Raw genomic sequence first — 13,141 nt, forward strand, 5'->3', positions numbered from 1 at the left:
AATATAGGACAATTCAATAACAGTGTCAGTGGAGCATCGGTAGACGTTCAGTAAGTTTTATAAAAATTAAACTTCATAGCTTTTTAAATGCAGATTGCTATTGAATTAAGTAATTTAGTGTATTTAAAGTTTACAACATAAAAAAAATACTACTGAAAGATATATGAGTGTTATTATATAAAGTTCAACTGTTCAAAAGTTCTTATCATGAGAGTCAAAAATTAGGGTCAACATTATGATTGTAAAAAAAAATTGTGAAATGTCTCTGGCCATAGACTTATCAAAAGATACCATTGAAATTTACAATGGCCTTTTGTAAATTTTGTTATTAATGTTGAATAAACAACTAGCTTTTATCATGTCAAAAGATGGTCTAGAATTTTTTCAAATATTTTTTTATTTGATTTTCATAAAAATTGTTATGGTTATGGGCCAAACAGATTTTAAAAAAGTAAAGAGTTGTGCAAAATTATTATGAAAACCCATAAATTGTGCAATAAAAGAGGGGGGACCGGTAGGAAGGGTCCTGATACCGAAATCCAGGGTTTAACAGTTTAATTGAATACTGGAAGTTTTGATGTCCTGAATTTAAATATATATGTAAATCCTGATATCCCGAAATTGGAAAATTGAATTCCTTGATCCTGAAAGGGTCAATCCTGAAATCCAGAGCTTAAAAACTCCTGATCCTGAGGTCCTGATAAAGGTCCTATCCCCTCTCCTATAAAGAAAAATAAACAATAGAATTTTTAGATAAAATATCAGCAGATAGCTGTTATAATGCCTACTTTTACAAAACAATTAGAAAAATTGGGGTCACAGGAATTATTTTCTTGCAATAAAACAAATAATTTAAATTCATTATACCTCCTTTATAAAAGTAACATTATTAAATTTATGTCCCCTTTTTGGTCAAAGTTTAAACAAATTGAATCAAATCTAAAAAAGTAAGTTATTTGTTAAAAACTGTTGGAAAGATATCATTAAACTTATATTTTTTTTCTCATTTATTTGAAATGCCTAACAACTGTACTAAACTCGTATATAAAAACAAATTGAATCAAATCTAAAAAAATAAGTTATTTGTTAAAAACTGTTGGAAAGATATCATTAAACTTATATTTTTTTTCTCATTTATTTGAAATGCCTAACAACTGTACTAAACTCGTATATAAAAATTTGCACTTTTAATTAAAGATTTTTGCTATTTTACAATCCATCCAAGATGATGGAAGACACTTGATCTACCTTAATTAATATTGCACCTGTGTTGACAAATTTCAGGGAATTCATTGCCAAAAAAATGTACAAAAAGAAACTATTTTAAACATGTATGTTATTTATAAATTCCCAATGGGAAGGACAATGCAAAAAGTCTACACATTGCTATGTAATAGTTAATTTTTGCATTAACTAATTTGAGAAGTTGAACCAAGATCAGAAAAATGAATTCTGTAAATTTTTATGATTTTAATGTACAGGTTGAGGTACATGATAATCTAGCTAAAGAATGTCTTCAAATGACTTCAATGGTAAATTTATGTTTTTTTTTTAAAACAATCAAATATGCTCAGGGCCTTCAACACGTTAATGAACTTTAAATAGTGCAATTTTACAAATTTTTAATATTATTATAAGTTCAAATTTTCCTACTTGGTTTTTGTAAATTTATGCAATATTAGTTGAACCAACATTAAGTGTGAAATTTGAATACAACTGTTTTTGAAATTTATTAATCGTCAACAAAATCTTTTATTATCATATCAAAGGGCCTGTTATATTTATAATTAATTAACAAGTAACAGTTAGAGGTGTTATGTTCACCTGTACTAAGTTCCTTGGTAATCCTATTATTTCCCTGATAACAAGATGACCTGAGTGAATTTGAATTAAGCAGATATGCATGATATTTTTAGATTTTCTGCATAAATTGTATCATACATGTTTGGGATAATTAATAATTTGGATTTGACACTTGTATATAGATATAGGAAGATGTGGTGTGAGTACCAATGAGACAACTCTCCATCCAAATAACAATTTAAAAAGTAAACCAATATAGGTTAAAGTACATGTACATTGTTGAAGACTGTAATTCATTAACTTTAAGATGCCTTGTACATTAACCTCTCTAGATGCCTTTACTAATTCTATTGTATTTATTTTTGCCAGCCCATTATTCTCTATTTTGTAAACCCCCTTCCACACCTTCATGTATATTAATGGGATAATTATGAATTATGAATTGACACCATAAAGTTTATTGTTGAAGACTGCCCATTAACCTCCAGAAGTCTGTACTTATTCTTTTGTATGTTTTGCCTATTATTCTCTTTTCTGTAAACACCCATCAACACCCTTATGTAAATCATATATGGGATAATTATTAATTAAGAATGGACACTAATGTTTATTGCTGAAGACAGTTCATTGACCTCTAGATGCCTTGTACAGTGACCTCAAGATGCCTTTACTTATTCTATTGTATTTTTTGCTCATTATTCTCTCTTCTGTAATCTCCCATTCACACCATAATGTTTATAGGATAATTATTAATTATGATTTAACACTCATTTATTGTCATGATGTTATAGACTGTTCACTGACCAACAGTATAGATGTCTTTTACATTAACCTCAAGATGTGTTTACTAATTCTTTTGTATTTTTGCCCATTATTTTCTATTCTGTATTAAAACATTTATCCATACATTTTTGTACCTCAGTAGAAAATATGTGATAATTATCAATTATGAATTGACACATGTTTATTGACGGAAGCTGTTCATCGCCCTTAAGATGACTTGTATATTGACATCAATATGTCTTTTACATTGACTATACTCATTTTATTGTGTTGTTTGTTCACTTTCCCACTGTTTCAAAACCTTTAATAAGGCACACATTTAAAAATCCACAAATAAATAAATCTGAGTCATCAATCCAATTAAATCCAGATTATTTCAATCCTGCTCATTTCAAACATAGCAATAATAGACTAATTCAATGTATTCATTGTGATTCAAAACAGAATCAAAGAATAGTGTAAGTTAACATTTATAAATCAAATCTAGTTATCATCACCTATCAAATTTATTGAACTAAAAAAATAATAATTAATAGAATCAAACAGGTCTATACCTCCAGTATGTGTTTATGCTAGCAAAATATTACTGGATACTGTTAAAGATCTATAGTTTTTTTGCAACATTTGTGCGATGCCATTGGCTGTTTCTGTTGAACTTATGAATTTGAAAATTCCTTAGTGTTTGACCTTTTTTGTTATCATTTCATAATAAAATTTTAATATTATTAATGATTTGTTTTCAGTAGAATTACAACATAATGCCTTCTGGAGATGGACTAATAACTTTAAGAGAAATTGAAGGTGCAAGGAAGAACTTAGCAGAAAGTGATCTAGGCATCATCAAAACTCCATTGCTGAAGCATGTTACTGGAATGTTTCCACAGCTGCCTAAATCAGTAGATTTATATCTAAAATTGGAAAATACACAAACAACAGGTAATAAGTCCAGTGATACAAAGAATAATCCATCATAAAAGTCAGTACCGGAAAATTCTCTTACTTTATACCATAGATTTATACAAAACATGAAAATTAAGCCTAACAAAAAACATCTATTCAGTTGGCCAAGAGATAGCAAATATTTCTGGTAAAGTTGTCTGTACAGTAAGCAGCATTTGGTTTTGTTCCTTCAAACTATTTTATGTCATTGACTTGCAAAACTTTTGGTCTCAATGAACGAACCTGATGTACAGGTAGGGTTTCCCAGGAACATGATTGTCACTCATGATCACATACATTTGTATCAAATGCATGTATCTACATTCCTGAAACACAGAATGATCAACTTAGTTAATAAAATTGAGAATGGAAATGAGGAATGTGTCAAAGAGACAACAACTCGACCAAAGAAAAACAAACAACAGCAGAAGGTCACCAACAGGTCTTCAATGTAGCGAGAAATTCCCACACCCGGAGGCGTCCTTCAGCTGGCCCCTAAACAAATATATACTAGTTCAGTGATAATGAACGCCATACTAATTTCCAAATTGTACACAAGAAACTAAAATTAAAATAATACAAGACTAACAAAGGCCAGAGGCTCCTGACTTGGGACAGGCGCAAAAATGCAGCAGGGTTAAACATGTTTGTGAGATCTCAATCCTCCCCTATACCTCTAGCCAATGTAGAAAAGTAAACACATAACAATACGCACATTAAAATTCAGTTCAAGAGAAGTCTGAGTCTGATGTCAGAAGATGTAACTTATTATTGTGAAGTTGGGTGCTATGTGAAACAACACTTTTAATTACTTATAAATTGTTACATGTACTATGAAGCAAATTTGCATATTAAAACTTGTTTTAGTAATAAATTTTCCTGAAAACTAAGTTTTCAATTCTTCCAACCTTTTTGAATTGAAGAAAACAGAAAGTCAATAATGACTGAAACTGGATGGTAAGGATTTGTTTAATAACACTGCTTTTGATAAATACTAACAAACATCCTTTGCCTTTGAAAGAAAAATGATCACCATTTGATCAGTTTGAAGATATGGTTTCAATCTGCATTTTGGGAAAATATATTGGTCAATCAGTAATATGAAAGAACTAAGCTGCTTTTCCAATAAGTACATACAATTTATATATTCTTCTATGAGTTCAATTTTTTTGGAATGAGGTTAACTAGAACATATATTTTTCCCATTTTAGGGTCATTTAAAATAAGAGGAGTTGCTAATCAAATGAAATTCTTACCAGATGATGTCAAAAATGGGGAAAGGAAATTAATAACAATGTCAGCAGGGAATTATGGGAAAGCCTTTGCTTATGCTTTGCAAAAACATAAATTATCAGGATTATGTTTAATGCCAATTACAGCACCACAAAGTAGAGTGGAATTAATCAAGGTAATATTTGATGCTGATTTGATGATGGCATTGTTAAAGTCATCTAAAAAAAATTGAGTTATCTCCTATTGCACAGAACTGTAGTTGAATCAACTACAACCGTTGCTTTATTGACAACGCAATATTTTTAAAATGTTTATTCTCACTGATAAATTAACACAATCTTTACCCTTCTGTGTTTACAAGCGCTTTGATTTAATAAGTGCTTGATTTGCAATTTTGAATGATAATTAAAATGCACTACATTTCAACAGCATACATCATGATAGCATGGTATTCTTTGTTTTATTTGGCAATATATTAGAATTACCATCTGGAAAGATAATTAACTCATCAAAAAGATTAAAAGGATCATAGAAAGATGATAAAATCCTTTTTAACAATACTTTTAGCACTCAAAATACATTTTCAGTTCATTCTCAAGCTGCAATCTTGGGAAGAAATTTGTTGAGAGCATCTTTTATTAAATAAAATCTTCTTGCATATATATTTTTCATCATTGAATAACTTTCCTAATCAAGTGCAGTGTATGGAAAACATCTAGTAACATGAAGATGTAATTTATATAAAAGCAATATTTCACTTTGATTTATAGATTTATGACAGTATACTATAATATCCAACAAAAGACATCACTTTGTCTTTTATTTTATTGGATATTTAGCTTTTAGTTCTGAGACAGTAAGTTAAGTCCAATATTGTATAGATAATTTTTTTAAGCAGAGATCTGAAATGTGCCTTTTCAAGCTGAAAAATTTCAAAATTGTTGATTTTGATGACCTAAACGGTTTAAATTTTACTACACCAGATGGGAATTATGACAGTATATTTCTCTTTTAATGATACTTGATATGGTGATTGATGAATAATGCTTGTAACATCTCAAAGATGGTGCTGTATTGTGTTTTTGTTTGTTTGTATAATGGTTTCTAGTAAAATGAATATATTTTAATGTTTTTTGCATATTCATGCATCTGACTTCTGGTATTATCCACTATATTCAATTAATTTTCTAACATGTTTGTTTTCATTTGTATTGGATTGCAGCATTATGTTTGTCCTTTTCAGTGCCAGGATAGAATTCAGATCACCTACCCCTACCCCACCCAACCCCACCCTAATAGTCTTTTCTTTCAATGATATATTCATTTGAATCAAATACACTTAAGAGGATTCCATTTATTGTATACCCCAAGATAATACTAGTAAGGAGAATGGACTGTGAAGTGTTTTAATCAGTGACTCACCTCTCAGCTGGTAACCTTATGGTTTATTCATTTTGATTAAAGATTAAACTTCACAAGATATATATGTTAAAGGGATTCCATGCACGATCTTAATTTTGTTTCTATAATTTTCATTATCAACAAATACTTTATTTTGAGAAGAGTGGTCATAAACATTTCCATGCAGTATAGTTAATGCTTCTCCTGTTTCACTGTAGTCAGTTTAACATTTCCTTTTCCTTCCTACGATTTACTAGAACTATAAGCATTAGTGTAGCCTTTAATTCAAATCATTTCCTTTCTTTCTTTCTCTATATTTCAGATATCAAGGATAAAGAGACTGATTTTCTGTTTTTAGGGATATGGAACTAAAGTAGAACAATCAACATCATCCCAGCTGCAGGCTTCAGTTGATGAATATGTTAAGGAGAAAAATTACATCTTTCTTCATTCTTTTGATGATTTAGATCTAATTGCAGGCTATGGAAGGTAAATAACTGGGAATCACTGTGACTAACATTCTTGGTAACTACAACAGACAGTGATGCTGACCCGCATGATTCATGTTTTTTTTTTTATCTCTTATTATAACTTAGAATAAGTTGATTGTTTTGAATGGTGTTTCATAGCTTGAGTTTGTATAGTTTGCATGTAAATTTGATTTAGATTGTTATTTACTAACCAGATCAGGATTTTTCGTTTGATAATGTCGTCACCATATCACCTGCCAGTATCCAGGGAGAAGATCCGAACTTGAAAATCTGATTCTATCAATTATTGAGATAATAATTTGCTATGTTGTTAAACAATATCTTCACCAGACACATATATCTGTAATGTGAAATAGTATTTAATGTGTGGATAGATTCATTGCCTTTGCTTTCTTGTAAATTCTCTACCCATGGCACGCCTATGTAGTAAAGATATTTTCATTACTGAACAAAAATAAATTTAGTTCTATAGCTTTCTAAAATATAGCTGTATATTCTTTGCTTCCTTTTCTGCTAGTCTTAAGAAGTATCAGTTGTGAAGTCAAAATGTTATCCATAAACGTCCGTATCTAATTCTTAGTTTTTGTGGTCACTGATATCATTTTTTTAATCACACGATTTGATTGAAATTGGTAAATCGAAGATATTAGATAAGGTTTAAATAGCGACCATGTAGACCAGCACGGAAAAGTATTATTAAAACACCTGTGTTTAATCTATTCAAAGTGTCATTTACATGATCTACAATATTTCAAACAATGAGAGCTATTGATGATTTAGAACTGTACTGTTGATTCTTCTCTCATTTGAATATGAAGTGTGGAAGTGCACATTGTTCAGAATGAACTTTGATATGACTAGATTTTTCTGAAAAAATGCAGAAATAAATTGTTTGGATTTTATCAATTGGAATTTTCGGAAGCTTTGTTATATTCACTGGGTTGTAAAACACTATTTATTCTGCTATCTTTCTTGCAAGGTTGTTCTGCGAAGTTCCTTTTGTAGGAACCATCAACTACAAATCTTTCAAACCCTCCTATGAATATAGGTATATAGCACCCTTTCTGCTAGTGATAATATAGTTTAATCTGAAGGGGTCATATTGTCTGGAGGAAATTCTCAGATATTTCATATCAGTGCCATTTGTTTTCAACAGAATCTTGGCTGTGTGGTTGAGACATACCTACACAGTGAAATCAGGCATACAATGAAACGTTATGAACAAACACATGGTTACCATGTATTGCATTCATTTGACGATAAAGATCTTATAGCAGGATATGCCAGGTAAAACATGACAATAATACCATGGTCTTGTAAGATGTACATGTTGTATGAAACTTTGATCTTCCCAAGTTTTTATATTTTTATTTAGCTTATACTGTTTGATCAATTTATTAACTTAATATTTCTTCTCTTTAAATAAGTTGTATATGTTGTATGAACGTGTTGCAACATTCCATTCATCTTGCTTTAATAATGAAGTGAAAATAAAAACTTATGTACTTGTGCGGTATACAACTGTCGGAAGCAAATTCTATTAACTTCTTTTTAATTTGAAATCTAAATATTTGGGTAATACACGTTATATTTAAATATTTCAATTCACTACCTAAGTTTTTATGTAAGAATAGTTTTGATTTATATAAACCGTAGGAATATACCAATAAGTTGTAAATATAAACATCCATTTTCAACACTTCTCCTCTCTTTGAGTTTGATAGAACTTTCATTGTCTTTAGTTGATGGACAGATGTAATATGAAACAAAGGGAAATTTTGTTTCTTAGAAAATTTGTAAGTCAATTATGGACAAGACAAATCATTAAATATTTATCTACATGTATTAAAGAATGATTAGAAACAAGTATAACCACACCCCAATTTATAATAAGGCAATGCATTTTTAGTAGTATTTTATATCATGGTATACTTAAGAAATAATTCATGGAAGCCATAGATTATTGGAAATTTACACATGGCCTGGGCCGTGATATTCGAATTTTATCCTGAGCGTTAGCGAGGGATAAAATCAACGAATATCACGGCCCAGGCCATGTGTAAATTTCCAATAATCTATGGCTTCCATGAATTATTTCGATTCTAATAGGACAAATACGATCATTAAAAAAACTGAAGCGAGGGTGGGTAAATCTGTGTGTATGGCTGTTCTTTTTTACTCCCTGTTAGATAAAGCTCATCATTTTAATAGATCCGTAGCTTGCACGGATTATTTCGTGAACAACCGCTGAAAAAAAATATGTTTCATTCTCAAAACCAACAATTGTCATGTTGATTTATATGTATTTTCCCGTGAGCTACCGTCAAATCCAAAGTTGACATTTCGTAACCAATGAGCCGCCATGTTGACTTGCTGAAATCAGTACATATGCGAATAATGCAATAGAATAGAAAATCAAACATAACCTACCTTGATAATCAATTTTAATACAATTGTAAACGACATATCAATAGTTACGTAACAGAAAACGTTCAACTCTAGAGTTTTCATTTGTATGACGTCATGTTTTGAAATGACTTCAATGCGCCAAAAACATTAATAGTCTTTCGCGGAATTTTATTTAATTTTTATTTTGTTGGTTTCTCCGAGCTCTTATGCATTACTTCTTTTTATTGTGCATCTGAATAAGAATAAAAGTGATTTTGTCTTTTCTGAATTGCAATTTTTAAAACAATTAAATCGACAAAGGGTTTGCAAATAGGTTTCAATACATGTGGATTTACGTGGGAAGTATATTGTAACAGCCATTATTATGTACACCACGGAGTCTGCGCTAAGTATAGATATATCGAGAATTTTATCACAGTGTTGTTTACAAAGCGAAAGGAGCACGTCATATTAGAATGTGGATTCATTTATTTTCCTGGAAACCATTTTTCACGGTTAAGGAGGCATATTATATTCGTTGATATTTGATTTCATGCTTTGACCTTAGTCTGCGTACACCCATGGATAATTTGTACACGATTCAAATTTAAACCGATTTGACCCACTATATCCTCGAAAAAAATGTATCCAACGAATATCGAGTAATCCACAGAATATTTGCCTGATTTTGAGAAAACATTTAAGACAAACACCACCCTCTTTGGTTTTAATTGTGGTTGCTACTTACAAAATTTTATATATGCATACCTTTAAATTTTTTATGTGAATATCTTCTCAAAAAAGTTCATGTTGGATTCCTGTTATGATCTCTTAAAATACTGAAATGGAAAAATTGGCATTTATGTTAAAATTACCAAATAAACCGTAATACTTTTCTTAACAGCGCAAGTCTTGAGATATTGGAAGAGAATGTCAAGCCCGATATTGTATTGGTATGTTGTGGAGGCGGAGGTCTAGTATCAGGGGTAGCTACTGGTTTCAAACTTTCAGGACTGAAAGACTGTCGGATATACGCTGTTGAGCCCCAAGGGTGTATGTATCTGATTTTGATTTCTCTTATAATTTAATTATATAAAGTATTTGTGTTTTATCTGCAGCTAAAGGGGGAACATTTTTCACAGTTATTTTCTAAACATTCGCTATTTCTTATATTTCCGTTTATTATAATGTACCAGAACAAAATTCATCCAATAGAATGCTAGAGTATGATGCACATTCATTACTGCAAATAATCTTTTTTTCATTTCAGCACCAACCATGTATGAAAGTTATAAAAAAGGAAGTCCTGTTACAATGAGAGTTAAATCGATAGCTGGAGGTTTATCACCTCCCTTTGCTGGTATGTTACTCTCTTGTTATCGTTTTTACTTTTTACAAACACTTACCTGTTCCTTCAGTGATATTAACAATAATGAATAAGCATATTGATCAACGTTCAACACAAATCCTATACTTGTTTTTGTTTTTTCTCTGTAAACGAGGCTGAAGCCTGTGAAATGGTTGTTTATCTGTCAAACGTGTCATCAATTGTTGCTCATGTAATTTGAGGAATTTGGTGATCAGCACAAATCTTTAACAGCCTTTGCTAAATTTAGTCACCCACCACTTTATTATAATCCGGATAATGAATAGTTGCTAACTTATTATATATATATTGACAACGTATGTTTGTGGCATAACATCGTGGCCACAAGTTAAAATTTGTTTTCTGTTTAGTATTAAATTTATATTAAGATCCATTTTGTTACATCTTGTGATCAATTTATTTTGGCAATCGCCAATGACAGTCATGAGAGTTAAAGAACATCAGTTGTTCGACCTGTTAGTCAAATGAGTTTTGTTTAAATATACTTTTTTCACTTTTTTGGTCTTTTGGAAAATGTTGTTAGTGCTGTTTTTAGACAGTTTTAAATGCACACGTATAAAAAATGCGGGTTTTATCCAACGCAATCATAGGTTTGAACGTAGTTTTCAATTTAGACTCGTTTATATAAATATATCATTATACAGCATCCGTTAATTGTTGATGACAGCATGCTTGCAGGATGACAGCATATTTCTCGTTTCATTGAAGACCTGTTGGTGACCTTCTGCTGTTGTTTTTTCTATGGTCGGGTTGTTGTCTCTTTGATACATTCCCAATTTCCATTATCAATTTTATTACTTCTATTGTCTTGTTCATTTGGGGTTATCAGTTGTTATCACCATGTATAGGTGACAGTTGCTATGTTTGTCAAAACTTTATCTTCTCTCTGTGTTTGTAGTTATCCATACATTCACAAACTTAATTTCATGATAGTGCTGTTAAAAACCAAATATGAATTAATCAATACTTTGCTGTTTTTTACGCTGAATCAACCCTAAAGGATATACTACCGTGACCAAACATTGATATACTTTTAATTTCTGTTAAATCTATTGCATAACGTAAGTTATAGTTAAATGAACCTTTATTACTCCATATATATTATTATGTTTCCGACTAAAGAAAAGAATGAACAGTTACACTGCTTCCTATAATAACAATGGTATACCTTTATAGTTTAAAAACAAACACAATTACAATATTATATAATTACAGGTACAAAAACTTTCCAACATTGTAAGAAATATGTGAAGGATGTCATACTTGTATCAGATCAAGAACTTCTGGATACTATGCAACAGTTTTATAAAAGAGGACTTGTGGTGGAGCCATCAGGTTGTGCAGCAATGGCGGCTTTGTTAGGGGGACACGTTCCAGATATTGAGGGAAAGAAAATTGTTGTATTTGTGACAGGGGGGAATGTAACACCATCAGAAATGGTGTCGTTATAACAGTAAAGAATATATTTGAATGACATACGAAAACTCATTCTACAGCCAAACGTTCAGAATAATGTGGGTTAAACTGAACAATATAAAGAAAACCCTACGCTGATTCTAGTGATACATGGCATTATTATATTGTTAAAAGTTTATTGTTAACCTATTTTTATAACGGGCATTTTATTATCTTTTTATTGATTTTTGCCATGCTGTATTCATAATAAAAAAATAGATTGTTTTAATATTCAGAGCCTTAAATTCACATCTAGACATTTGTGTGTCACAGGAAAACATGAATAGTTTACTTTTTTCTTAGCCCACCCCGTCTTTTAACTTTTCAATGACAAATTAATTGACTTGGATGCGTCAACAGGGTAAGCGTCTCCATCTATTCTTGCACCACCTCCCTTACGAATCCACAATGTATTTATTTTGTACATCGAATCGCTGTTGTGTACTTTCATCTTGAACGTTCCGTTCCTATCATTTGAAAGCCAGCGGTATATTAATTTGTAGAAACGGTATTGGATATATGTCAAAATGGACATAAAAATAATACCCAAAATTATCTAAGATACACTTTGCATGAGTGCGTTGGAGACTTTGTTTCTTTGTAAAATCACAATTTATCAACATTAACTTTGAATTTAATAATAGATATGTAAAAATAAAGGCAACAGTAGTCATAAATCGATTGAGAGAAAACTGCCATATTCCTGACTTGGTACAAGACATTTTAAGACAAAAATGTAGGTTGAACCTGAATTATTGCTGGTCAATTCTCGCGCTTAATGACAATGTTGAAAACAACAGCATTACATGACAGAATACAGTACAAATAAATACAAGAACACTCAGGATAGAGAAATATATAAATACAAATACAAATCAGGTACTGAAACACTGACTGCTGGGATGATGATGTCCCCAGTGACTAACAGCCCATGATCTTTGGTATGTGATTGTAAATGAAAATAACGCGAAGACATTTTGTTCATCCGAAGCGCTTTGATGGATTTAGCTTAATCGGAAAATCTGAAACCAAAATAAATGGAAGCCGTGCAGTATAAATATCGATAAACTTGAGGAACTATGTATCAAAAAAGAGAATTTGAATATAGTCACCTTCATCTATGTTAATTTTTTGCTGAGGGTGTTGAAAGTTTTGTTTCATTTAATAAAATATCAATTTATAAATGACTACTGAGCAGATGCTTCTCCTAATAATGACCAAGATTAGAAGCACTCTAGAAAAGAAAACCACTATAAAATTG

The 13,141-nt window shown here is 30.8% G+C and overlaps 1 protein-coding gene across 2 annotated transcripts; it reads left to right on the forward strand.

Moving 5' to 3' along the window:
- Positions 1-6: 6 nt before the first annotated feature.
- On the forward strand, positions 7-12,099 carry LOC134683068 (L-threonine dehydratase catabolic TdcB-like). Of its 2 annotated transcripts, none has more exons than XM_063542131.1 (7): positions 7-50; positions 3,330-3,522; positions 4,737-4,933; positions 7,807-7,937; positions 9,943-10,091; positions 10,309-10,398; positions 11,641-12,099. In XM_063542131.1, the coding sequence occupies exons 2-7, from the start codon at positions 3,345-3,347 to the stop codon at positions 11,874-11,876; spliced, it is 981 nt and encodes a 326-aa protein (XP_063398201.1). In that variant the 5' UTR covers positions 7-50; positions 3,330-3,344; the 3' UTR covers positions 11,877-12,099. The 2 variants fall into 2 exon arrangements, with proteins under 2 accessions (XP_063398201.1, XP_063398192.1); XM_063542122.1 differs by lacking the exon at positions 7,807-7,937 and adding an exon at positions 6,518-6,648 and having other exon boundaries at positions 11,641-12,095.
- The last annotated feature ends 1,042 nt before the right edge of the window (positions 12,100-13,141 follow it).

Source organism: Mytilus trossulus, chromosome 1 (assembly GCF_036588685.1).
Source record: "Mytilus trossulus isolate FHL-02 chromosome 1, PNRI_Mtr1.1.1.hap1, whole genome shotgun sequence".
NCBI classification, from domain to species: domain Eukaryota; kingdom Metazoa; phylum Mollusca; class Bivalvia; order Mytilida; family Mytilidae; genus Mytilus; species Mytilus trossulus.

Coding starts and splice junctions, on each gene's coding strand:
- LOC134683068 (XM_063542131.1), top strand. CDS start 3,345: ATGCCTTCTGGAGATGGACTAATAACTTTAAGAGAAATTGAAGGTGCA. Junction 3,523..4,736: donor GGAAAATACACAAACAACAG/GTAATAAGTCCA, acceptor TTCCCATTTTAG/GGTCATTTAAAATAAGAGGA. Junction 4,934..7,806: donor GTAGAGTGGAATTAATCAAG/GTAATATTTGAT, acceptor TGTTTTCAACAG/AATCTTGGCTGTGTGGTTGA.